We start from the raw sequence: 27,952 nt of genomic DNA on the forward strand, positions 1-27,952 counted from the left end.
GGTTGATGATTACTGTATAATGCATCAACATGCAAAGCTGTCAAATTTGTATTTCCAGTACTGTACCTCTGCTCCACAAGTTCTTCCCGTTTTACCTTTACATGGTAACTATACAGACAAGATGCCCCACATTAAAATATACCAGATTTTTTTTTCTGAAATGTGTTCCAAACTGTACTCCTTTCCAAAAATGAATGGTACAAATCAGTGAAGAAACTAAATACTAAATTGTCCTTCAAGTGCAATGAGTAAAAATGTTTCTGTAAACAAGCATTTTATATTATTTAACTCATTTGAACTGGATCTTTACATTTAAAATTAAGTAAATTGACAGTTACTTCTGCTTACAGTTCTAAAAAAAATGTTTTAAAGGCTTTAGTTCTGAATACAACTTGTGTTTCTCCTTTCTCTCATGATCAGTCATAAATTCAAAGATCAAAAGAATTTAGTAAAAACAGTTGAAGGTACTTCCTTGCTTTATTTACACTTTGAACCATAATAAAACTTATTGCAGAAAACCAACCAATAAAAGAAGTTGTAAACCTACCCCCTAAGTTTGAAGTCAATTTCAAAACTGGTTGTTAACTGGTGATCAGTGCACTTTGACCACGATTGTGAGGCTTGGCACTTTGAAACCTCTTTTTAGTGATTACAAATTCCAAATCTCTTCTAACAAGCAATAACAATCCAGTCACATGCAAAGTGACCCATTTACATAGAATATTTGCTTCTTTTCTCTTCAACTCATCCAAAAAATGGTCTCAGACCCAAGGCTGGTTTATTAATATTCTCAATGACAATTTTCAAAGTAATTTTAACATGAATCGAAAGTTGCCATGAAACTGAGGCCTTTCTTACCAACTTGACAACCATTTTTTTTTAAATGCTCAGGAGACAATTTGGTAAAGGGTTGTTTTTTTTTTGTATTCTGGCCAAAGCCTAACTACCAATAGTGCCTTACCAATCAATGAACTTACTATCAATTGTGGAACACTGTTTTCCCGGTCCCTGCCCCAAAAAAAATTCACTAGACTTTATGTAAATCCAAATGCAATAAGTTCTCAAATAATATTCGTTAGTTGTGAAGTTTTAAGGAACATCCTGAAACAATGAAAACTAACAGTCACAAGAGATTCTATCTGACCCAAGACAAGCTGATAGATACCTGCTTCTTCACCTAGATCACCTACTTCTGCTTCCATTACAATGAAGGTTTGTTTCTGCTGAAACATTCTTCTGGAACATTTTAGCTCCAGATTTAGCAATTCCAGTGCACTCCTGAACAGCGTTCTCACCATATCCAAAATCCTGCTGCTCCTTTCCTGAACCTTCCATTTTCATGCTTGTGACCTAGAGTATATTGGTTTTCAGTTTAGCTCTGCCTGGTTTTAACATTCTTAGCCTTGCTTCCAAATGCATGCATGTCTTTGAACCTTATTTCACTACAACCTCTTCTTGCCTTCCAAACATCCACTGCTCTACCTTTAAGCCTAGCCTTAATTTAGTTCTTCTATTTGCAGCCATACCTTAAGCTACACATGCCCAGACTTCTTCCCTACCTACTTCTCTCCCCTATACTACGCACTTTTAAACAAACTTTGTGTTTTGGTGAAGGGTCTAATTTATCTTGGTTGTGTATCCATTTGGATTTAATAAGATTCCCATAAAACTCTTAGGAACATTTTACTGCATTAGATTAGATTAGATTCAACTTTGTCATTGTGCCAAGTACAGATACAAAGCCAATGAAATGCAGTTAGCATTTAACCAAAAATGCAAAGAATAGTATTATTTACAAAATAACTGTGAATAAAAAATAAGTGCTACAGCACACAAATATAAAAGTACTGAGACAGTACAATATGGGTGCAATACTGCTTAGCGCTGTGATGTGAGGTTCAGCAGGGTCACAGCCTCAGGGAAGAAGCTCTTCTTGTACCTGCTGGTGTGGGAGTGGAGGATCCTGTAGCACCTACCGGATGGGAGGAGAGTAAAAAGTCCATGAGGGTGAGATGCATCCTTGATAATGCTTTTCACCCTGCTCAGGCAGCGTTTATGGTAGATATTCTCAATGGTGGGCAATTGGGTGCCAATAATCCACTGGGCAGTTTTCGCCACACGCTGGAGTGCTTTGCGGTCCGATACAGGACAAATGCCATACCACACTGAGATGCAGTTAGTAAGTATGCTCTCAATGGTACAGCGGTAAAAGTCCATCAGTGTCCTGGGACAGAGGTGAACTTTCCTGATGCTCCACAGGAAATAAAGGCGCTGTTGCACCTTTTTGATCAGGATGGAGTAGTTCAGGGACCAGGTGAAATCCTTGGAAATGTGAACACCAAGGAATTAGAACAAGCTTCTGTCAGGACACCACATCACACAGCTAATTCCTTCACCAGGCAGTCCCAAAAGACATTAGGACAACTCAGTAATTTTGTGTCAAAGTCAATCCTATGGCCGCTGCAAATGCAATGTTCTGCTCACCGCCGATTTCTCTGGGTAACCCAAACAGATACACCTCCTGTGCTCCTTGATGCAGGTTTCCACCGTGTCCCCTGTCAGGCCTATATACACACAACAATAACAGCCACCATCGCGCCTCCCAACACAGAGCAGTCCTTTCTAATTTGATTAACCATGTGAAAACTATTTCAGACCTGGAGAGCCTCCATGAGGAAATAAGATGATTATGCACGATGTTCCTACAGAATGACTACAAGGTGAAGGAAATCAATCAGGTCCTGAAAAGGGCCGATGGAAAACCAGGAAATCTAATGAGGAGGAACCCACCGCTACCACCTGTCTTCCCTATGTCTCCACGGTTTCCAGAAGGATCCCCAGGAACCTGAAGAAATACCAGAATAATACCATCCACAAGCCTGCAAGGAAGCTCAAATCACAGCTTATGCAGGTTAAAGGTGGCCTGGTACTCAGAACGTTTGGCATTTACAGGATTCCCTGTGAATGCAGTGCAGCGTGTATCAGCCAGACAGGCCACATGGTAGAAACCCGCATCAAAGAGTACAGGAGGTGTATCCATTTGGGTTACCTGGACAAACCGGCAGCAGCATTAGAAGTGGCTAACGAGGGGGCATAGTTTTAAGGTGCTTGGAAACAGGTACTGAAGGGATGTCAGGGGTAAGTTTTTCACACACAGAGTAGTGGGTGTGTGGAATGCACTGCCGGTGGCAGTGGTGAAAGCAGATACAAGAGGGTCTTTTAAGAACCTCTTAGATTGGTACATGGAGCTTAAAAAGATAGAGGGCTATGTGCTAGGGAGTCTCTAGCGTAGGTTACATGGTCGGCACAACATTATGGGCCGAAGGGCCTGTAATGTGCTGTGCCAATGGCTTTTGGGTCCACCAGGTGAAGGAAGCCATTAACATAAAACTAGAGGAGATGAATTTTAACAAAGATAAAGGTCTTGTTCCAAGTAAGAACTGGAATTTGATTGTAAACGAGTGAGACAGCAGAAATTTGAATGGATGAGGACTAACCAATCAGGATGGACGGATGATGGGGGTATAAATACCACTGGACTAGACATGCCAAAGCATCATCCTGACGAAGATGGCAGAATTCGTCATCGATACCTGTACCCAGATGGAAGCCCGACAAGAAAACTTTTTTTTAAAAAAAGGAATACACTAACTTTTCAGCTCGGCTTTCACAAGTACCATTTGCTGCTCTATTCTGTCATTCACCTCACACCAAGAATGTGCCAGTAATCAGCAATCAGTGATTGTGTACCCAAGCCAGAATCTTCTGCAGTCCTATCTGTCTTGCGTTAGCGTTAGTGATAGGAAAAATGATGGAAACTATAACAGAACATCTTGGAATAAATAATAACATTGAACAGAATCAATGTTAGTTTATGAAAGAAGAATCACATTTGACCATTCTGTTGGACTTCTTTGGGTATGCAACTCAGAACAGATTAAGGGAACTGTGTATGTGTTGAATTTGATTTTTTTTTAAGAAGGCATTTGATAAACTCCCACAAATAAGGATCAACATGGTTACAGCACAAAGTGAGGACACTGCATGTATTGAGAATTGCTTTGCAGACAAAAGGTGGGAATATAAAGATTGTTTTGGGATTGACAGGTTGTGATTAGTGGGGTACCGTAGGCATTACCTCATGAGCCCTGCCTTCTCACATCAGCTATTTGGTGGAGAGGAACCAAATGTCATATTTCCAAATTTGCCATTACTAAATTAAATGGAATTTGTAGAGAAGCTTAAAGTAAAGGGGATTACAGTAAAGCGACGAGTGGGAATATAGCAGGTGGAAAATAATGTGGTATGAAGGGATATCATCTATTTTGGGGGCACAAAACAGAAAAGCAGAGTGTTAAAATGGTGAGAGATTAGATAGCACTGATGATCAAAGGGACTTAATTGTGCTTTGTGCATAAGTAACTGAAGACCAAAAGGGAGGTGCAGCAAATTATTAAAATAGCAAATGGCATGTGAGCCTTTATCATGAGAGTATTTGAATAAAGTAAGGAAGTCTTACTGTAGTTGTGCACAGCCTCATTAAGACTGAATATTACATATAGTTTCAGTCTCTTTACTCAAGAGGAAGTGTACAGCAGATTCATTAGTCTGGTTCCAGAATGACGGCTTGCCATTCAACGAGATCAAGTTAATTAGGGCTGCTTTTTTAAGCTCAGAAGAGAGATCATGAAAATGTACAAAATTCCTGAAGGCAATGACATGCTAGATGCAGGGAAGACATTTACCCTCAGACAGGAGTCTTAGTACAGAGCGCATTGTTTCAGAATAAGCAGCAATGACTGAGATGATGAGAAATTTTTCATGCACAGGTACAGTGGCATGCAAAAATCTGGGCACCCCTGGTCAAAATGTCTGTTACTGTGAATAGCTAAGCGAGTAAAAGATGAACTGATTTCCAAAGTTAAAGATGACACATTTCTTTAATATTTTAAACAAGATTACTTTTTTTATTTCCACCTTTTACAGTTTCAAAATAACAAAGAGGAAAAGGGCCTGAAGCAAAAGTTTGGGCACCCTGCATGGTCAGTACTTAGTAACACCCCCTTTGGCAAGTATCACAGCTTGTAAACGCTTTCTGTAGCTACCCAAGAGTCTTTCAATTCTTGTTTGGGGAGATTTTTGCCCATTCTTCCTTGCAAAAGGCTTCTAGTTCTGTGAGATTCACTGCTCTTTCGAGGTCTATCCATAGATTTTCGACGACGTTTAGGTCAGGGGACTGTGAGGGCCATGGCAAAACCTTCAGCTTGCGCCTCTTGAGGTCGTCCATTGTGGATTTTGAGGTGTGTTTAGGATCATTATCCTGTTGTAGAAGCCATCCTCTTTTCATCTTCAGCTTTTTTTTTAAAAAAACAGACAGGGTGATGTTTGTTTCTAGAATTTGCTGGTATTTCATTGAATTCATTCTTCCCTCTACCAGTAAATGTTCCCCGTGCCACTGGCTGCAACACAAGCCCAAAGCATGATCGATCCACCCCCGTGCTTAACAGTTGGAGAGGTGTTCTTTTCAGGAAATTCTGCACCCTTTTTTCTCCAAACATACCTTTGCTCATTGTGGCCAAGAAGTTCCATTCAAAAGGTTCAAAGGAACATCTAAACAAGCCTGATGCATTATGGAAGCAAGTCCTGAGGACTGATGAAGTTAAACTAGAACTTTTTGGCCGCAATGAGCAAAGCTGTCCTTTTCCTTTTTTGTTATTTTGAAACTGTAAAAGATGGAAATAAAAAAGCTTTCTTGCTTAAAATATTAAAGAAATGTGTCAACTTTAACTTTATGTCTTTTTGAAATCAGTTCATCTCTTACCCGCTTAGCTATTCACAGTAACAGAAATTTTGACCAGGGGTGCTCAGGCATGCCTCTGTACATCTGTATCTGACAAAGCTGTGGAGGATCCATCATTGAACACGACATTCAAAATGATTTCTAGGCGAATCAACTCTTCTTGGGTTTGCAGTCGGATACAGCTATCAATTTTAACCAATGTTTTATCTTCATTCCTTATGATAACAGAGCTTGTCATCGAAACATCAATTAAAATCAAAACTTGTACCCAGCTGGAAGCCCCAGAAGAGTTTATTCATCTTATATGTGGGGAAAGCACTACACCCTTTATGATGTCTAGATATTTAAAAAAGGATTCAAGGGATGTGGGAATAATGCTGAAAAATAGCATGGCAGATGTCACTCATGACCTTAGAATTACGAAACAGTACTGCTTCCATTTCCAATGTTCATATATTCCACCCAGTAGCTCTCCCTCACATTGACCTCTTGGTCTGGCAAGAAATTCTAAGTAACATACTGGGTTTAAAAAAAAGTTACAGATTAAAATTCCAATCTAGGAACTTTATAGAGGATGATATAATCATAGATAAGTGGTGAGGCACTGTATTGTACTGTTTAGGAACAGGTTTGTTCCTTGATGTCCTGGGTAATATTTATACATCAAAAGTAATAAGAGTGGAGGAAAAGGTTTAGCTCTGAATCATATTGCTGTTTGTGGGATCTTGTTCACAAATTGGCTATTTCCTACAAACCTATTATATAAAAATTGCCCTGATGTACATTGGGACATTGACATCCTAAAATGATACAACTACAAATCATTTTTTCTAAAGGTATCCTATAGGATGTGACAGGAGTTATTTAAACATGTTCTGCATTTCTACTGAAACACTTTAAATGCAACACTATAGTGAAATAGCATTCCGGTTACAAAGGCATAATTCTTCAATGAGAAGCCGGAAAACACAAGTGCCTAAAGATTCCTATCTATTTACTCATAAATCTGAGGAAAGACATCTTTGCCATAGAGGGAGTACAAAGAAGGTTCACCAGATTGATTCCTGGGATGGCAGGTCTTTCATATGAAGAAAGACTGGATGAACTGGGCTTGTACTCGTTGGAATTTAGAAGATTGAGGGGGGATCTGATTGAAACGTACAAGATCCTAAAGGGATTGGACAGGCTAGATGCGGGAAGATTGTTCCCGATGTTGGGGAGGTCCAGAACGAGGGGTCACAGTTTGAGGATAGAGGGGAAGCCTTTTAGGACCGAGATTAGGAAAAACTTCTTCACACAGAGAGTGGTGAATCTGTGGAATTCTCTGCCACAGCAAACTGTTGAGGCCAGTTCATTGGCTATGTTTAAGAGGGAGTTAGATATGGCCCTTGTGGCTACAGGGGTCAGTGGGTATGGAGGGAAGGCTGGGTTCTGAGTTGGATGATCAGCCATGATCATAATAAATGGCGGTGCAGGCTCGAAGGGCCGAATGGCCTACTCCTGCACCTATTTTCTATGTTTCTAAATCTTTTTGAAAAACAGGTGGAATTGTAAAATTACAGAGTAAGGCCACCAGGACTTATTCAATACACAAAATGTACCTGAGGGACTCAGCAAGTCAATCAGGAGCAGAGTAAACAGTCAATGTTTTGGGCCAAGAGCCTTTATCATTAAAATGAAAAACAGAAGTTTAATTTGTCAAAAAATTGCTACATGCAATTTGTGGTAACATGTTATACAAGAATCATATGGAGGTGTTGGTAAGAATACCAAAAATAGACAATTAAACCTATCACTGTCGGCACTACTCTCTTGAAAAAGTTGAGGATCAAACATACTGATAAATCTTTAATACAGGTGACAATGTTTCAATCTCATGGATGAGCACAATTAGAAGCCATCAGTGAAATGAGTATTAACAAGAAATCAAATAGATAGCTCAGGTGTTCTAATCATAGAATACTACAACAGTTAAGATGTACAATGTGATAGAGTTCACCCTTAAAAGAAAAAATAAAAATCAGAAAGATTGGGGGGGGAGGGTTGTATAATCAACAGGAATTTCTTAGCTCCTGTTTTCCCTGTCCTTCCAGTTTTTCTTTCCTATTTTTCCACCAGCTTTATACACACACACTTTAATTTGTAATTTTATCTTCTCCACACAAATTCTCACTTGTAATTTCTTTTATCCCACACTACCCAAAACTATTTTTAATAAATCAACAGTTGTTGAAATAAATAGCCCAATCATGCTGCAAGATGTGCACATTTTTCAATTAGATTTTTTTTGTGCGAGGAGGAATTGTGTTCCTCTTTGGCTGCAAGACCAGAAGTGCAACACATTTATAGAGTAGATGAATGGATCTCATTTTAAAATCATCTCCTGTAAAGATGCAATAAAATTTCAAAAAAGTATTGAAGAGCTTTAAAAAAAAATCCCCGACATTGACCATGGCAGAACGAATTATAAGTTTTGAACGAATTATAAGTTTTGAACAGTATAGGTCCTTAATGCCAAAGGTTAAAATACTCATAATCCAAGTGGAGCAGATATTTGACCAAGAACCACAAACGGTTCACTTGTGCAACTGTTGAAAACACATTTGGCAAATGATATTACTATACTATATATTAAATACAAGCCTATTACCACGTCATTTTTTTCAGAACTGCATTATTTGCTCCCTCAAATTATAACGAAGATGTACTCCAAAATGTTCAAATAGAGGGAAATTTGCAGTAGGTTTATAGTCACATCCTTTGAAAGAACTGGCTATTCATGGAAAGCGACTTTTTTCCGGTTGGAAATGGAGGAAGAGCTGATTGGTATACAAAATATGTCCCATCCAAGAGTCTTCGACCTGAAAGGTTAACCGCTCGTTGCTGATTTCCCTCGATGCTACAGTGTATAGTGAGTGTTCATACTGCGTGTCCCCCGGCAGTTTTTAAATTCAGGATTTCCTCTTCCGCGTGTACCCGACGTTTCTTCACACAAAAAAAAATCTTACTCTAAAAAGGATCTTCGAACCGAAAAAAAATTGTCTTGACATAGGAAACTACAGAAACTGGAAGATGGAGTCGACGAACTGCTGAAGTAATTTACCGGGTCAAGAAGCATCTAAGAAAAGGGACTGTCGATATTTCGGGTGCAGACCAGGATCTGGATGCCACAGGGTCTCGACCTCAAATATCGACTATTCCGTTGCCTCCACAGACTACCTATACCGCTGAGTTCCTCCAGAAGTTTGACGTTTTTGCACTGCATTGCGTCTGCGATGAGCAATACACCACACAAAATCAAGCACACTTTCAGGTGTCCGCAATTTCCTACACGGGTTACGTGGGAACCATTTACAATGTAATTAATCTTATCCTATGAAACTTGTTCACCGCCAACTTTCAACAACACACCGCAGTACGAAATAATGCGGTTTCAGATTGATTATGCAGAATGGAATTCGGTTGCTTGTGTTTTATATAAAACTGTACGAAGTATTGACAGATTCGTGCAGTACATAGCTACGTTTGATACAACAAGCAAAATTAAATACATATCCAGCCGCACCCTCCAACCTAAACCGGGCTAGATATAACAATCAAAAGGAACGACACAGATCTAAGACGGGTAATAATCTTCTCGGAACAAATAAAAGACATCAGGGAACTCTATTTGTGGAAACGAAATAACTGATAATTTTATTCATCAAATACTAACATTCAAACTTCATTATCAAGCAGTAATTTAAAAGAGTTAATTTGCTCAGTAATATTTGCGAAAACTGATCCAAACAACACGTAATTAAAAAGCCAACTGGTCCCGGTTTTTATTGTCAAAGTAATTAAATCACAAGGTGTCCTGCTGGAAAGAGCCTGCGTTAACTAAAACTTAAGCTTTTGTGTACTACTATAATTTCAATTAGTTTCCCCTTTCCCAAGCCACTTGTTACACTTTGTACTTTTCCTCAATAGCGCAGGTACACGCTGCCAATGCATTGAAGCACCTCTGGCGGAGAGGTTCCAGCTCCCGGGCCGCCGCGCCAGCCGCCCGGTTCCGGCCACTGTTACGTGGACAATAGGCCGCCCGAGCCAAACGGCCGGCGCTCCCCTCCCGGGCCCGTTCCACCGGCTTCAGGTGTGTATCAACCCAACCCGTCAGCCGCTCCTTGTGAGCGCTCCGTCTCGCCCATAACCTCTCAGTAACGCTTCACCCTCTCGCCTTCACACACGGGTTTTTCATCCTTACATATAAAAACATGAACAAACTCACCACCGTCGCCGCCATCCACTCGGGACGCGACTCCCTCCGCCTCCGCCATTACTCCTGACGTCAGCAGCAGGCGAACCCACCTTGGGGCGGCGGGAAATTCAACCAGTGAGAACTCAGGCCCCGCCTTCGTCTGAGGCAGGTAGGAGGTTAATGCATAGAGACCAACAGGTAACAGCAGGCTTAGCAGCATGTACTACATACACACATCATGAGCGGGTCACACAGCTCCAGGTAACAACGGATATGGATATTACACAAACACATCGCAAACCTGTGACACGGCTGTGGATATCTGCGATCATTACGTAAGTAAACATCGCAGGGCTCTGGATAAACGCTACAAGAATCATGTAATGCATTAACGTATTACACATGTAATAACCGTTGTCATACGCAATAAACGGATCATGCAGCAGCTTTAAGATACTAAATAAGATAAAACACAAGTACAAACGTTTGTACAATATACAGTACTATATATTGGTGCGCAATGTTTTAAGAATCGTAACTCACCACAATACTATTTAGTTGCATTCTCTGTAGTGGAGTACGATTCACTTGTTAACATCTCCTTTTGAATATACAGCGGCAGACTATTTTCAGAACAAGAAATAACGAACTGTTCATCACTTACAGAACAAGTAGTTCCGCGTAAATACCAGCATAAAACAACAAAATACTGGAAATATCCTGATGAAGGATATCGGCCTGAAACGTCGACTGTACCTTTTCCATAGACGCTGCCTGACCTGCTGAGTTCCTCCTGTATTTTTGTGTGCTGCTTGGATTTCCAGCATCTGCAGATTTTCTCCTGTTTGTGAACATACTGGAAATACTCCGGTCAGATAGCAGTGGTGGAGAGATCATTTCAGGTCGATGCATTTAATCTTAAATCTACCTAACTTTCTATATATGTTATTTATTTTATCAATCAAATTCTCGAAGTGACACCAGAGACAGCAACAAGTATTAAAGACTACCATTACTTTGAATAGTTAAATGAACAGAAAATGTTCGACCACATTCTATTTAAAATATGCTTGATTTACATTTGGCAACGGAATTCTTAATGAGTCTCGAGTGCAATCACCGGACCACAAAAAAACTCTTTCGAATATTTATTAAAATCTGCATAACATAGCTGTATAACTCAGACATGAGGAAATCTGCAGATTCTGGAATTTCAAGCAACACACTTAAAAGTTGCTGGTGAACGCAGCAGGCCAGGCTACATCTCTAGGAAGAGGTACAGTCGACGTTTCGGGCCGAGACCCTTCCTCCTCAGAGATAGAAGCTCCGCCTTTAAAATGCGTTATTTAAATCAATGCTTATCCAGACTTTACTTCTATCTCGCAGGTATAAAATAAAGGTGTTAACTCGCAACACGAGACTTGTATTACATACTCTACTGCCCATCACAACCTCTGGGCGTTTTTGTCGTCATTTAGTTCCAGTACTGTACTTTGCGCTGGGTCTGGCTTCTTAGACATTGGGCTACAAGTTCCTTCCCATGATTGTTTTCAACTGGTGGAGGAGTGCCGTTTATTTTTTCTTTTGTCCCAGTAAATAATATCATTAGCAAACATGTGTTTCGTCGCATAGTCCCAAAAGGCAAAAGAAGCACCTTAATGTCTTTCGGTGGAGTTGGTTGATAAGTAATTTTTAACTATAATCATTGCTGGCAAGTAGCAAACCCAGCAATCACGTTCTCCGACTAAACTGTCATATTGTAGTACGTTGGTTGAGAGATAAATAACCCGGAGAGCACGCTTATTTTTCCTGTTTGTTTTGCAATCTTCCCAATTATACATCCTGGGCTTACTATAAATTACCCCCGGGGACGGCACCTCCATCAATGCATCGCCCCTCCCCCTTTCGATTTCAGTATTCACAGTCTTCTAAAGTGACAACCATTGCAATAAACAACAGGAATTCTGCAGATGCTGGAAATTCAAGCAACACACATCACACACCAGCAACTTTGATGAACCATTGCAATAAGTTGATTGTTTTATTATAAAAGTGAGAGCAATTATATACTACGCAAACAACAGGAATTCTGCAGGTGCTGGAAATTCAAGCAATACACATCAAAGTTGCTGGTGAACGCAGCAGGCCAGGCAACGTCGACTGTACCTCTTCCTAGCCAGCAACTTTGATGTGTGTTGCTGCAATTATATACCAGGTGGTTTAGCTGTAGTCGCTCAGTAGTCTGTTCCCAACATGTGATTTCAAAAGGGTGCATGCAGATTGTTTACAGACCTAAGTGGATTACAAATAATCATTATGTCCGCAGAACGAAAAAGTGACATTCACTTTAACGTGCAAGATTGGTTTTAAACAATGAAACGATTGTCTTGCTGTTTATTGTACAGCTGTCGCTGTTCGCATGGACTGATTGCAAACAACACCATCCTCTTGTTTGATTGTAGATATAAAGGAGTATTCTCCTGAGCCTGAGGGTGCAGGTTGCCGCAAAAGGAGCTGGATTTCTTTCCAAAAATCAAATTTGTTTTTGCGATTGCAGCATTTTTTTAAGTTCAATCATTTGTTTCTCAGTAAGATCTATAATGAATGAATGAATTAATAAATAAATTAATTAATCTATAATTATTCAATCATTTTTCCAGCTGCTTTGTAGAGATCTGTTGGCTTGTTAATTAGTTCATGCTTCCTTATTGCCAAAATCCCTCAAGCAGATTCACTGTTGGCTCCAGAATTCAGGAGTTGGCTGGCAAAAAGAAAGTCAATGTGCCTTTTAAGAAAATGTGTTTCCATACTGATTGGTAAAAACAGTAAATGGCCCCTAATATATAGAGTTGGGCAGTAGAATCTGGATGAGTAAAGGTGGCAGAAACTAAATGGGATTAATGTGGGATTAGTGTAAATGTGTGTTTGATGGTAGATGCCGACTCAGTGGGTTGTAGGGCTTGTTCAAGTGTTGTGCAACTTTATGACACCATGAGATGAAGTCAGTTATTGTCTGGGAGACAACGTCTGATATTCATTAGAAGGAGCATGGTCAAGAGGAAGCTTTGAGGAGGTATCAGAGAACTAGCATTCAGCTTCTGTAGTGCAGGGATCAGTTCACAAACAGTAACAATGCAGCTCTATTGTAAGAATAGAAGAATTATGAGAGGAGTGAGCTATTGGGTCATCTGTCCTTCATGATCTTCCACCTCATGTCTTTTGTTCCTAATTATCCTAGTGTCCCTTTCTTTCCAGTAATATCTAGAAATCTGGTCAAAATGGTGCTGAACTGTAGTTGTAGTTCATACCTAGTTGTATTTTTAAATTAATTGGGATGGTTTTGGAGACAGAGAGGAAAGTTAGGGGTTAGAGACGGGAATGTAGGGGAGTTAAAAGTCAAATTAGAGTGTAGGGAAAGCGATGTTGAGGAGTTCCAGGTTAGGCTGGAGTTTAGGCCTCCATTCTGCACTCTGTATTTGAAGGCTAGCAATGTGGGCATGGAACAAAGAATGTCAAGAGTCCAGACCTCCACTCCATGCTCAATGGTCACTGATGAGGACATGTGATGAAGGACATCCATGGATTAACAAGTATGATGTTGAGGCCATCTCTGATACTTGGCTAAAGGATGGCTGCCATTGGGAGCTGAACGTCCAACGATATACGGTGTATCAGAAAGATAGGTTAGTAGGAAGGGGGGGTGTGGCCCTGTGTATAAGAAATAATATTAAATCATTAGAAAGGGATGACATAGGATTGGAAGGTGTAGAGTCTCTATCGGTTGAGTTAAGAAATGGCAAGGGTAAAAGAACCCTAATGGCAGTTGTATACAGGCCTCCAAACAGCAGCCGGGATGTGGATTACAAAATACAGCAGGAGATAGAAAAGGCGTGTCAGAAGGGCAATGTCATGATAACTGTTGGGGATTTTAACATGGAAGTGGATTGGGAAAACCAGGCCAGCAGTGGACTCAAGAGAGAGAATTTATAGAATGTCTAAGGGATGGCTTTTTAGAACAATTTGTTGTTGAGCCCACCAGGGGATCAGCTGTGCTGGATTGGGTGTTGTGCAATGATCCGGAGGTGATAAGTGAGCTTAAGGTGAAGGAACCCTTAGGGAACAGTGATCACAATATGATCAAGTTCACTTTGAAATTTGAGAAGGAGAAACTAAATTCCAATGTGTCAGTATTTCAGTGGAATAAAGGAAATTATAATGACATGAGAGGGGAACTGGCCAAAGTTGACTGGAAAGAGACACTAGTAGGAAGGACAGCAGAGCAGCAATGGCTGGAGTTTCTGTGAAAAATGAGGGAAGTGTAAGACAGATAAATCCAAATAAGAAGAAATTTTTGAATGGAAGAAGGACACTACCGAGGCTGACAAGTGAAGTCAGAGCCAGAGTAAAAGTAAAAGAGAGGGCATACAAGGAAGCAAAAGCTAGTGGGAAGATAGAGGATTGGGAAGCTTTTACAAACTTGCAGAAGGAAACTAAGAAAGTCATTAGGAAGGAAAAGTTGAATTATGAGAGGAAGCTGGCGACTAATATCAAAGAAGATACTAAAAGTTTTTTTAAGTATATAAAGGGTAAAAGAGAGTTGAGGGTTGATATAGGACCAATAGAAAATGACGCTGGAGATATTCTAATAAGAGATGCAGAGAAACTGAATGCCTATTTTGCATCAGTCTTCACAGTGGAAGACATCTGCAGTATACCTGACATTCAAGAGCGCCAGGGAAGTGAAGTTTGTGCAGTGAAAATTACAACTGAGAAGGTGCTCAGGAAGCTTGATGGTCTGAGGGTGGATAAATCTCCTGGACCTGATGGAATGCACCTTTGGGGTCTGAAGGAAGTAGCTGGAGAGATTGCGGAGACATTAACAATGATCTTTCAAGAATCGATAGATTCTGGCATTGTACCGGATGACTGGAAAATTGCAAATGTTACTCTGCTAGTTAAGAAGGGTGGGAGGTAGCAGAAAGGAAACTATAGACCTGTTAGCCTGACATCAGTGGTTGGGAAGTTGTTGGAATTGATTGTTAGGTTTGAGATTACGGAGTATCTGGAAATACATGACAAGATCGGCCAAAGCCAGCATGGATTCCTGAAAGGAAAATCCAGCCTGACTAACTTGCAATATTTTGAGGAAATCACGAGCAGGGTAGACAAAGGAGATGCAGTAGATGTGGTGTACTTGGATTTATAGAAGACCTTTGACAAGGTGCTACACATGAGACTGCTTAACAAGATAAGAGCCCATGGAATTACAGGGAAGCTATTAGCATGGGTGGAGCATTGGCTGATCAGCAGAAAACAGAGTAGGAATAAGATAAAGGGCTGGCTGGCTGCCGGTTACAGTGGAATTCCACAGGGGTCAGTGTTGAGACTGCTGCTTTTTAAAATGTATGTCAATGATTTGGACTATAGGATTAATGAATTTGTGGCTAAATTTGCCGATGATACAAAGATAGGTGGAGGAGCAGGTAGTGTTGAAGAAACAGATAGCCTGCAGAGAGGCTTAGATAGTTTAGGGAAATGGGCAAAGAAGTGGCAAATGAAATACAATGTTGGAAAGTGTATGGTCATGCACTTCGGTGGAAGAAGTAAATGGGCAGACTATTATTTAGATGGGGAGAGAATTCAAAATGCAGAGATGCAAAGGGACTTGGGAGTCCTTGTGCAGGATACCCTAAAGGTTAACCTTGGGAGTCCTTGTGCAGGATACCCTAAAGGTTAACCTTGGGAGTCCTTGTGCAGGATACCCTAAAGGTGACGCAGAAGGCAAATGCAATGTTGGCATTCATTTCTAAAGGTACAGTATAGAATATAAGACGTGATGTTGAGGCTGTATAAGGCACTCGTTAGACCACTCTTGGAGTATTGGGTGCAGTTTTGGGCTTCTTATTTTAGAAAGGATACATGACATTGGAGAGTGTTCAGAGAAGATTCACAAGAATGATTCCAGGAATGAAACGGTTACTGTATGGGGAACGTCTGGCACCTCTTGGGCTGTATTACCTGGAGTTCAGGAGAATGAGGGGAGATCTCATTGAAGCTTTCCAAATGTTAAAAGGCCTGAACAGATTAGTTATGGCAAAGTTATTTCCCATGGTAGGGGAGTCTAGGACAAGAGGGCACCACTTCAGGATTAAAGGACACCCCTTTAGAACAGAGATGCGAAGAAATTACTTTAATCAGAAGGTGGTAAATCTGTGGAATTTGTTGCCACGAGTGTCTGTGGAGGCCAAAGTCACTGGCTGCATTTAAGGCAGAGATAGATAGGTTCCTGATTAGCCAGGGCATCAAAAGGTATGGGGTGAAAGCAGGGGAGTGGGGATGACTGGAATAATTGGATCAGCCCATGATTGAAAGGTGGAGCAGACTCAATGGGCAGAATGGCCTACAACTGCTTCTATATGTTATGGTCTTATGGATGTTGGGCTGAACCAGATTGGTGGGACCTGGGATTGGATGTCCATGTGAACTGAAGGCATGAGGGAGGGTCAGTGAGTGAGCAAGCCCGGAGTGTGGGGTCTCATCTTCGGCAAATTCAGGAGTCGATACTGAAGCTCAAAGCTTGAAGATCAATTGCAAGCCAAAGCCTGATGGCTGGCCTGGAGACTGGAGATTCGGATGCCTGTTCTGTTGTTGGAGGACTCTCTATGTGTATGGGTGCGTGGGACGGAGAAAAGGAACTTATTTTGGTGGTGTTGTTTTGTTATTTGTGTTCTGTGTTGTTCTGCTGAACATTGTGGGCATGCTATGTTAGCACCAAAATGTGACAACTTCAAGTGCAAAAGCTTGTGCACTGGGTCCAGCACACCCTAGGGTCGTGTTGGTTGTTAATGCAAATACTGCATTTCACTATATGTTTCAATATGCATGATAAATAAATGAATCTGAATCGGAATTATTCAGTCTCTTTACTGAAAGAGCTCCGTATCCTAGCATCCAGAGTGGAAAATTCTAATGATTCATCATCTGGCGGGATGAACAGAAGCCTGAAATCCTCATACCACCAGGTTGAAGAACACCTTACTCCCTTCAATCAGGTAGCTCTTGAACCAACTAGCACAATCCTACTCACAACAGTAGAGCAACACTCTGACCACTATGATCTTTTTGCACTAAAATGGATTTTTTTTGTGTGCTTATTTATTTTTTTTATTGGCATAGAGTGTGGAATAGGCCCTATCAACCCTTCAAACCATACTGCCCAGCAGCCCTCAATTTAACTTACAACGACCAATTAACCTACCAACAGGTACATCTTTGGACTGTGGGAGGAAACCAGAGCACCCGGAGAAAACCAAAGCATTCCATGGTGAGGACCTACGGACTTCTTACAGATGACATTGAAATTGAGCTCCAAACTCCTGTGCCTCAAGCTGTATTAGAGCACGTTAACTACTGTGCTGCTGTGGAGCTAATTGTGTTCTTTATCATTTTTCATTATATCAGTGCATATACTTACTTCTGCATAAGGCAATAAGCTAACTTTTGATCTTGAGTGAATACATTACATTTCATTCAGTCCTAAAAGGTTTAGCTTTCTCTTGACACAGTGACCAATGGATATATACCCACAGCCAAGAGAAAAAAGCTCTTTGCATCCAACTGATTGAGATATGAAAGAGTTACACACTTTTTAATGAGGCCCATTCTTCTTCTAATAAACTCCAGAGAATACAGACCTATTCTTCTCAATTTCCCAACACCCCAAGATCCAATTTGGTGAAACCTCATTGTTCAAAGTAAAACTTATTATCGGATTACATTCATGTCACCACATACAACCTACAGAATCTTTTTCTGTGGGCATACTCAGCAAATCCATAGAACAGTAACTGTAAACAGGGTCAATGAACAACAAACTATGTAAATGCAAACATAAATAAATAGCAATAAGTAACAAGAGCATTAACTAACAAGATAAAGCATTCTTAAAGTGAGACCATTGGTTGTGGGAACACCAGAAATACAAACGCTTGTAGAATGAGTGTAGTTATCCCCTTTTGTTCCAAAGTCTGGTGGTTGAGGAATAGTAACTGTTCTTGAACCTGGTGGTGTGAGTCCTGAGGCATTTGTACATTTTGCCTAATGGCAGCAGTGAGAAAAGAGCCTGGCCTGGGTGAGGATCTTTAATGATGGATGCTGCTTTTCTACGGTAATATGTCATGTAAATCTACTCAGTGGTTAGAAGGGTTTTATCCATGATGTATTGGGCTGAATCCATTTTCCACTACTCTGCCTTCTGCTCAAAGTGACTCATTCTTCAGTCCTGACGAAGGGTTCCGGCCCGAAACGTTGACTGATCGTTTCTGACTGATGCTGCCCGACCTGCTGAGTTCATCCAGCGTATTGAAAGTGTTGCTTTGCTCAAAGAGACTGGTGTTCCCATACCAGGCCATGATGCAGCCAGTCAGCACTCTTTCCACTACACATTTATAGAAGTTTGCCAAGGTGCAGGTTCTTGTTATTTATTGCTATTTATTTATATGTGCATTTGTACAGTTTCTTGTTTTCTGCACTCTGGTTGATCTTTAATTATGATTATGAAGACACACAGTCCTCTTTTATTGTCATTTAGTAATGCATGCATTAAGAAATGATACAATATTTCTTCCGGTATGATATCACAAAACACAGGACAGACCAAGACTGAAAAAACTGACAAAACCACATAATTATAACATATGGTTACAACAGTGCAACAATACCATAACTTGATGAAGAAGTCCATGAGCACAGTAAAAAGTTCAAAGTCTCTCAAATGTCCCAAATCTCACGCAGATGGGAGAAGGAAGAAAAACTCTCCCTGCCATGCCTGACCACAATCCGTCTCTGAGTCATCCGAAAACTTCGAGCCTCCGAATCAGCTCTCCAACACCGGGTACTGAGCGCCATCTCTGACTGAACGATTTGACCTCAATCTCGGTCGCCAACAGCAGGCAAGGCCAGGGATTTTGAGGCCTTCCCTCCGGAAGATTCCCGACCACGCAGTAACGACAGCAGTGAATGAGTGTTTCAGAAATTTCTCCAGATGTTCCTCTGTGCTTTCATGTCCATCTCCATCAAATCAGAATTGTTCATGGCCCCTATTTAACGGATACGATATCATTTTTCACTGGAGGGCTGCGCACGCATGGCGCGCTGCTCTCTCTCCTCCCGCCGATAATTGATCCTGTTGTAGTTACTATTCTAGAGATTTATTGAGTTTGCCCACAAAAAATGAATCTCAGGGTTGTATATGGTGACATGTATGTACTTTGAACTTTGAACCCAGTCAGTGGTTATATGTACTATTCTAGAGAATGGAGTTTGAAGCATTGCATAGTCAAGGCTGCCACCTCTGGCTGTACGCAGTCTTAGAGATTTAATCTCATAACATCCTGCTCACATGACTTCTGAACAAGTGACACACATTCACATGACATAAGATTATGTAATTACAGCAAATGCCAAAGGATCAAAGAAACTTTTGAAATCACTGGGTACCAAGGAATTCTTGTGTAGCGGCCAAACCAAACCAAAACCAAAACAATTGCCGTTGCCAGCGACCCTACAGATTTGTTATACTTGTGGGATGCACCCTCACTCCAATAATTATTGCTCCTAAAGTCAAGGATATGTATTCGATCCTTTATTAGCAATTAGCAAACATACAGTCTTGAAGCAATGAAACTTAAGTGTACCTAAATGCAACTGAGCGGTATTGAACATTATTAAACGATATGACATCCACCAGTCCACAGCTACTACAAACAGCAATGAACAAAGCATGAAGACATAACTTATTCCCTTCACTTTTACCACTCCCCACTCATGTGACTAATTACTATAATAAATACAAAACACAGACTACAATGCAGATAGAGAACAGATGCGTGGCTCCTACACCTTGGAAAGCTGAAGCCAGCAGGAACTAAGAGGAAATCGCTCCACTTCCAAGATCACACTGCACACAAGAGGGTGGTTGTGGTTATGCCACAACCATGGATACTGCTGCACTGTTTAAGCACCCTCATAGGCAAGCAGCTATAAGTCATTGGCAATCACGCTTGTGAGAATGCACATTCCAGCCAATTGGGGTTTATTTGTGGTTGAACTTATCTTCCTTCTTTTTATTACAGTCTTGACCAAAGCATAGCAATGGCAATGCTCCCTGCTTACCTTAGTCTACGTTCTGGGAAAGAAGATTACAATTAAATTGACACTGCAAAGGAGTGGTGTTTCTTTAGTATTTAGTTATTGCTTCTGAGCCACGGTGATGACATTAGCTTTTAGTTTGAGTTTATAGTTAGCGGTCCTGTTGGCCTTGTGTTTACCATTTTCCTTTTGCTCTACACAGTTCTTCCTAAAACTCAGTTACAGTTCATTCTGATGCTGTGGCGCTCCCACCACCGAACATTCTGTCTGCAAGATTTGACCATTGAAATGGAGAGACAACAGCTGATCCCCAGTCCTGAATTTAGTTGGTCAGGTAGGATAGAAGTTAACATCAGTGAAGGCTAGGTTTGTAGAAGTGGTGTGACAATTACTTTCAGAGTAGCAAGCTCAGTCCAAGCAGGAAGAAGAGGGTGCCAGCACTTGCAGTGACATTCAGCAACTCACTACGGACAATCAGAATCAGGTGGCAGCCATAACTGCTCTCACACCAGCCTTCAGCCACACCCTCCTCAAAAACAGTCTCATCAGCCTCAGCCATTAATGGCCGAATTCCCTTCGCAGCTTCCAGATCAGAACCAAGTTTTCCTCCACCAGGCGGATAACTCTAGTGACCCCAACGGCTGTAGGAACTTTATTACCCAATGTGAGAGACTTTCCTAGCCCAGGTAGGTTGGTTTAGTGATGACGCACATAAATTGGCTTACATAGTGGATCTCTTTAGAAGGACCCCCACTCAGTCTGTTCAATGCTCTACAAGAACAAGGCTCCCCTGCAGCCCAGGACTTCTAACAATTCGTGGTTGAGTTCTAAAGGGTGCTTGATCTTCCAGTACCGGGTCAGAAGGCAGTCCTCCGAATCCCAGACCTGTGCCAAGAGAAAGGGACCGTGAGGAACAGTGAAGTTCCGCATGCTTGTAGTTGAGATGGGGTGCAACGAAAGATCCCTCATCACTGCTTTCCAGCAAGGCTGAGTACAGAGATCTGGCATGAGAACACAACATGTAACAAACAGGACAGCCTGGATGACCTGATAAATCTGGCTATTTGAACAGACAACTGAGCAACTGAGTGGCACAGAGAGAGAATGTCCAAAGCCTCCTACTTTCTGCACCCAGTACACAGTCTGCAAAGGAGCTTATGCAAATTGGAGGCATGCACCTATCTCAGAAGGAACAAGATCGGTGCAGGAGAACAGGTTGCTGCCTCTGTTGTGGTAATCCAGGACATTTCTGGACATTATGTTCCAAGCTCCCAATAAAAGTGGATACCCATAGCAGGAAGGGGAATTCTGATGGGTCAATTCTTCCTGCAAGCATCTTCCCCTATTCGCGAATGCTCCCAGCTTCCCTGTTGTGGGGTTCCAGACCCATGAGCTTTAGGCACATTGAATTCGGGCCAGCCAGAAACCTCATGTATTTCTCTCTGAGTCAAAGATGGGGAGTTCCCACCCATTCAACAATTGAGAGAGAATATTGATGTCAAGGCTTTGGATGGTTATCCTCTGGGCACAGGCAAGAACTACCTTTTCACAGTACCCCTCCAACTAAAAGCAGCAAATCGCCTATCCTGTTGATTCCTCTGAACTGCTGCTGGTGCCTGGCCTTCTCTGGCTATCTCGACAGAATCCACAGACCAATTGGTCCCTAATGGTACTCCAGGAGTGCGGACTGGCATGCCTGTCTACTTGTCTAGGTCCATGTCTGCATATCCCCTCCAGTGCCTACTGCTAGCGTGGATCTGTCTGATGTTTCAGCTGAAAATGCTGATCTTCTTGAGATCTTCAGTAACAAGCAGGCCTCCTCCTTGTCTTCACACCAGCCGTACAACTGCACCATTGACCTCTTATCTGGCTATAATCCTCCCCAAAGCTGACTCATTTCCCTCTCCCATCTTGAAACAGTGGCCAGGGAAGAATACATCAAGAAGGCATTAGCCTTAGGATTTATCCATCTCTCATCCTCACCAGCAGAAGTGAGCTTCTTTACTGTGAGCAAGAAGGATGGCATGCTCTGTCCCTGCATTGAAATTGGTTCCTCAACAACATCATGGTGAAGAACTGCTACCTCTTCTCTGGCTTGCCTGTGCATTTGAACATCTCCAGGGAGCAACCATTTTCTCCAAGATAGATCTGCACAATGCTTATAGCCTGGTTCACATCTGAGAAGAGAACCGGTGGAAGAAAGCATTCAACACCTCCACTGGCCACTGAGTATCTCATGATGTTTTTTGGTCTGGTCAATTCCCATGCTGTTTTTCAGGCCTTGGTTAACAGATGCTCCAGGACATGTTGAATCAATTGGTTTTTATATATGTAATGGTCTTTGCCCCACTGACCTCTGTTGCCTAGGGTGAATAGCTGTCAACCCCGCCAAACCATGCAATTGCTTTGGTGCGGATAAGGTGTGAGTTGCCCGATGATCAGCCACAACACAAATATGAAACAATATACAAAGTGTGAGTAAAGAATTATACTTTATAGCAAATTTTTGGTGATGTGTTAGTAGAAACAACTACAAGAAAAGGTGCCACATAAGTAACTTATCAGTCTTGTGCACATAATATTTTAATATGTTGGAGCTCACGCCTCCGATTCCATCCACAACGTCCTTCCGAGACTCCAGCCACCCTCTGAACCCCCGAGGTCCGGTGTCTGCCGCCCAGGAATCGCTGTCCGTTCCTCACACGTCCGTCCTCTCTGCTCGCCTCCCGAAAAAGCCTGCGCTCCTCATCTCAGCACACATATACAAGATAACAGAACATGACTTCCATTGGCTAACAAATGAATACAATTTCCATTATCACACTGTATAACCATATAACAATTACAGCACAGAAACAGGCCATCTCGGCCCTTCTAGTCCGTGCCGAACTCTTACTCCCACCTAGTCCCACCGACCTGCACTCAGCCCATAACCCTCCATTCCTTTCCTGTCCATATATCTATCCAATTTAACTTTAAATGACAACATCGAATCTGCCTCAATCACTGCTGGAAGCTCGTTCCACACAGCTACCACTCTCTGAGTAGAAGTTCCCCCTCATGTTACCCCTAAACTTTTGCCCTTTAACTCTCAACTCATGTCCTCTTGTTTGAATCTCCCCCACTCTCAGTGGAAAAAGCCTATCCACGTCAACTCTATCTATCCCCCTCATAATTTTAAATACCTCTATCAAGTCCCCCCTCAACCTTCTATACTCCAAAGAATAAAGACCCAACTTGTTCAACCTTTCTCTGTAACTTAGGAGGTGAAACCCAGACAACATTTTATTAAATCTCCACTGTACTCTCTCAATTTTATTGACATCTTTTCTATAATTCGGTGACCAGAACTGTACACAATACTCCAGATTTGGCCTTACCAATGCCTTATACAATTTCAACGTTACATCCCAACTCCTATACTCAACGCTCTGATTTATAAAGGCCAGCATACCAAAAGCTTTCTTCACCACCCTATCCACATGAGATTCCACTTTCACGGAACTATGCACCATTATTCCTAGATCCCTCCGTTCTACTGCATTCTTCAATGCCCTACCATTTACCATGTATAACCCAAACATTGCAGTTACAGAGAACCCCTTGCTCAGCAGTTAACATTACGAGAAGCTATTTTGATATAACACTTCAGAGAAGCCATTTTGGTAATAAGCGATCAACAGTTAACAGTCCACCTAGTATATTGAGAGCCCCACATATATTTGGATGACATGTTCCCACTCTCAGCAGGAACACATCCAGCATGTCTGGAGGGTTCACAGGTGGCAAGCTAGAGAAGTGTGAGATCTACAAAGAGCAGGTGTCGTTCTTGGGCTACACCAGTGTACAAATTGACCCATGTAAAGGTTCAGGCAGGCAGATAGTGCCCAAACCATCTATAGTCAAACAAATGAAGTGCTTCATGGGGTTTGCAAACTTTTATTGCCACTTCGACAGAAACTTCAGTTCCATCACGACCCCCATAAGTGCACTCACCAAGAAGACCTCTGCTGGGTTCAGATGGACAAGTGATAACTAAAGTGATGCTTCAGAACAGCCCCAGTGTCGCAACGTTCAGGCCCAACCCATCCATTCACTGTCAATGTTGATGCATCAGATGTCGGCATTGGTGCAATACTCCTCCGATGCTCTTCTGTGGATAAATGGCTGCACCACTTTGCTTTTCTTTCCCATTATGTGACTGCTGCAGGGTGTAACTATATTGTTGGGAATCGTGAGTTTCTGGCTGTCGAGGAGGCCCTCGAGGCATAGTGACACTGGCTGGATGGGGCAGAACACTTCTTTCTGGTAAGGATAGATCACAAGAACCTCTCCTACGTTCGTGATGCCCAGAGACTCAACTCCCATCAAGCCTGTTGGACTCTCTTCTTCACCCAGTTTAATTTCACCCTCACTCACATTCCAGGCAGCAAGAATACCAAGGGCAATGATCTCTCCCACCAGTTTGACATCTCTGAGGACAACACCAATCCAGAGCCCATCCTTTCACACCATGCATTGCTGCTCTGGTGATTTGGTGAATAGAAATAGAGGTGAGGCTCGCTCAGTAGTCAGATCCAGGCCCAGGTGGAGGACTTCCCAACCAACTGTTTGTCCCTGCCACTGTGCACCTCAGAGTGTTGGAGTGGGGGCTCTCTTCCCATCTGGTTGGCCATCCAATGGACACGGGAATATATAGAGAGATGATTTGTTGGCCATCTATGTCTCAAGATCTCCATTATTTCGTCTCTGCCTGTCCCACTTGTGCCCAGTACAAAGTTCAGATGGTCTGCTCTGCCCATTGCCTGTGCCTCACTGTCCCGGTCCCACCTCTCAGTAGATTTAATCAATGGAATGCCTCTGTCAGATTGAAACACTACTATTCTAGTCACTGTGGACCTGTTCTTCATAGCAGCCCACTTCATTGCTCTCCCCAAGCTTTCCTCAGCTTGAGAAACAGCCATCTTTATGGTTTAGCACGTGTTCAGGCTGCATGGCTTCTCTCAGGACATAGTGCCTGAACAAGGACCACAGTTCACATCCAGTCTTTGCAAGGCTTTCTGTCCTCTTTTGGGAGCCACAGCCAGCTTTTCAGCAGGTTTCCACCCCCAGTCTATCAGCCAGACTGAGGGAGTGAATCAGGAGCTTGAGACTACTCTGTACTGCCTTGTCTCTTCCAATCCTATAACCTGGAGCTCCCAAATAGTTTGGGCAGAGGTATCTTATAATAACCTCGAGTTATCCTCCACTGGAATGTCCCCCTTTGAGTGGGATTCCAGCCGTCACTCTTCTCTGACCAACAGATTAACATGGAGTTCCTGCTGCTGAACAATTGGACCAATTCTATATGTCAATGATTTGGATGATGGAATTGATGGCTGTGCTGAACAGTTTGCAGACAATATAAAGATTGGTGGAGGGGCAGGTAGTTTTGAGGAAGTAGAGAGGCTATTGAAGAACTTGGACAGATGGGGAGAGTGGGCAAAGAAGTGGGATATAGAATACCGTGTCTGGAAGTGTATGGTCATGCACTTTGGTAGAAAGGGTTGACTACTTTCTAAATGGAGAAAAAATACAAAAAATTGAGATGCAGAGGGACATGGGAATCCTCGTGCAGGATTCCCTAAAGATTAATTTGCAGGTTGAGACGGTGGTGAGGAAGGAAAATGCAATGTTAGCATTCATTTCAAGAGGACTAGAATACGAAAGCAAGGATGTAATTTTGAGATTTGTAAAGCACTGGTGAGGCCACACTTGGAGTATTATGAGCAGGTTTGGGCCCTTTATCCTAGAAATGATGTGCTGAAACTGGAGAGGGTTCAAAGGAGCTCACGAAAATGATTCCAGGATTGAATGTCTTGTCATCTGAAGAGCGTTTGATGGCTCTGGGTCTGTATTGACTAGAATTCAGAAGAATGGGGGAGATCTAAATGAAACCTAATGAATGGTGAAAGGTCTTGATAGAGTGAATGTGGAGAGGTTCTTTCCTATGGTGGGAGAGTCTAAGACCAGAGGATACAGCTTCAGAATAGTAGGGCATCCTTTTAGAATGGACATGAGGAGGAATATCTTTAGCCATAGAGTGGTGAATATGTGGAATTCTTTGCCGCAAGCAGCTGTCGAGACCAAGTCCTTATCTATTTTTAAGGCAAAAGTTGATAGATTCCTGTTTGGTCACAGCATGAAGGGATATGGGGAGAAGCCAGGAGATTGGGGCTAAGAGGAAAATTGGATCAGCCAGGATGAAATGGCAGAGCAGACTTGATGGGCCAAATGGCCTAATTCTGCTCCTATATTTCATGGTCTTATGTTTATAAGTGCACGTGGAGATGGGCCAGGGTTTCTCTGGTGCACACTCAAAAACAATATGCTCCCTAGCTGATCAGCTCCATTAAAGGTAAGACCACTCAAACCAAGGTATCTAGAGATCTTCTTTTGAGAGCAGTGAGCTGCAAGTTGCCCCATACCACGTGAGACCATTTAAAGTGGAGTAGACTATCAACAGAGCCTCCGATAGGCTGCACCTACCACCTTCTATGAAGATTCACCCAGAATTCCATATTTTCCAGCTTAAGCCAGTAACAACCCCCCCCCCCACCCCGCCCGCTGTCCTCTCCATTTGGTTTATGAGACCCTGGTCTATTCTGTGCAGCACCTCCTAGCATCTTGGACCCTGCCATGCCCCTGACATTACCTCCTGGGCTGGGAGAAGTTTGTACCAGAGGAATGTTCTTGGGTTCTGGCTTGTGATATTCTGGACATATCTCTCATAGAGGACTTCCAGCTTCCATATATTTTTGGTGCCTCAGGAGCTATGCCTAGGGACAGGGGCCCTGTTACGACCACAGACACTGCCAGTGTCTGATTGCCCTCGCAGGCGGGCAGCTGAAAGCGGTCAGCGATCATGCTTGTGAGAATGCACATTCCAGCCGATTTGTGACGACATTTAACTCCCTTCCTTTCATTTCAGTCTTGACCAAAGCATAGTGACAGCAATGCTCCCTGCTTAGCTAGTCAAGTTCTGGAAAGATTACGATTAGGCTGACACTGCAAAGGATCAGTATTAATTTAGTATTTAGTTAGTGCTTCCCACCTGTAGTGATGGCATTAGCTTTTAGTTTGAGAGTTTTAGTTAGTGGACCTGGATTTTCCACCACCTGCAGATTTTCTCTTGTTACTTTATTATTTTCCTTTTGTTCCACACAGTCTTATTAGAGCTCAGCGAACAGTTCATTCTACTGCTGTCTCTCCCCTGCACTTGGGCCATTACCGAACACTCCATCAGATTATTTAATCAAGAGACTGCTGTGGGTTGTGGTTGTTTGATATCAATGATCCATCTCCAGATGCTACTTTCAACCACTTTTTCCCAATTATGCTGATAATGAAGATGTTTGCTAATGATTGTCCAATATTCAACTTCATTTAGAACTCCTCCGAAAAGGAAGGTGTCCACATCTACTTGCAACAAGAAGTAAACAACCATTTAGGAATGGGTTAATACCAACTGTGACACTGTCAACCTTGACATCTGTGAGTCACTATAGTTGGGAGCTCAACTGGACAGGCAGCACAAATACTATCAGAAAGTGGTATTCTTTGGTGACAGACTCGATTTTTGATTTGAGTGATGCTGCGGACCGGCACATTGCAGGCTGCAGGAGTTTGTGCTGAAGTTTGGTACAACTACCACAAAGGCTCAGTGAAGGAGGACCATGGTATAGGATTCTTCTGCCACTGGACAGGGAGGGCCTGGGTTGGGTGGT

At 42.2% G+C, this 27,952-nt stretch overlaps 1 protein-coding gene and 1 long non-coding RNA gene across 2 annotated transcripts in view; one reads left to right on the plus strand and one right to left on the minus strand.

Annotated features, from left to right (window-relative positions):
* map7b (microtubule-associated protein 7b) overlaps positions 1 to 10,211 on the minus strand; it is a 190,138-nt gene extending 179,927 nt beyond the window's left edge. The window contains exon 1 of the mRNA XM_063040441.1: positions 10,068 to 10,211. Within this exon, the coding sequence (XP_062896511.1) occupies positions 10,068 to 10,116 (49 nt within the window). The 5' untranslated portion in view covers positions 10,117 to 10,211. The remainder of the gene's footprint in view (positions 1 to 10,067) is intronic.
* Positions 7,913 to 27,937, plus strand: LOC134342385 (uncharacterized). The gene is made up of 3 exons (XR_010017012.1): positions 7,913 to 9,932; positions 24,397 to 24,494; positions 27,616 to 27,937. It is a non-coding gene; the product is annotated as an uncharacterized LOC134342385 (long non-coding RNA).
* The last annotated feature ends 15 nt before the right edge of the window (positions 27,938 to 27,952 follow it).

The sequence above is a fragment of the Mobula hypostoma genome, chromosome 2 (genome assembly GCF_963921235.1).
Source record: "Mobula hypostoma chromosome 2, sMobHyp1.1, whole genome shotgun sequence".
NCBI lineage: Eukaryota > Metazoa > Chordata > Chondrichthyes > Myliobatiformes > Myliobatidae > Mobula > Mobula hypostoma.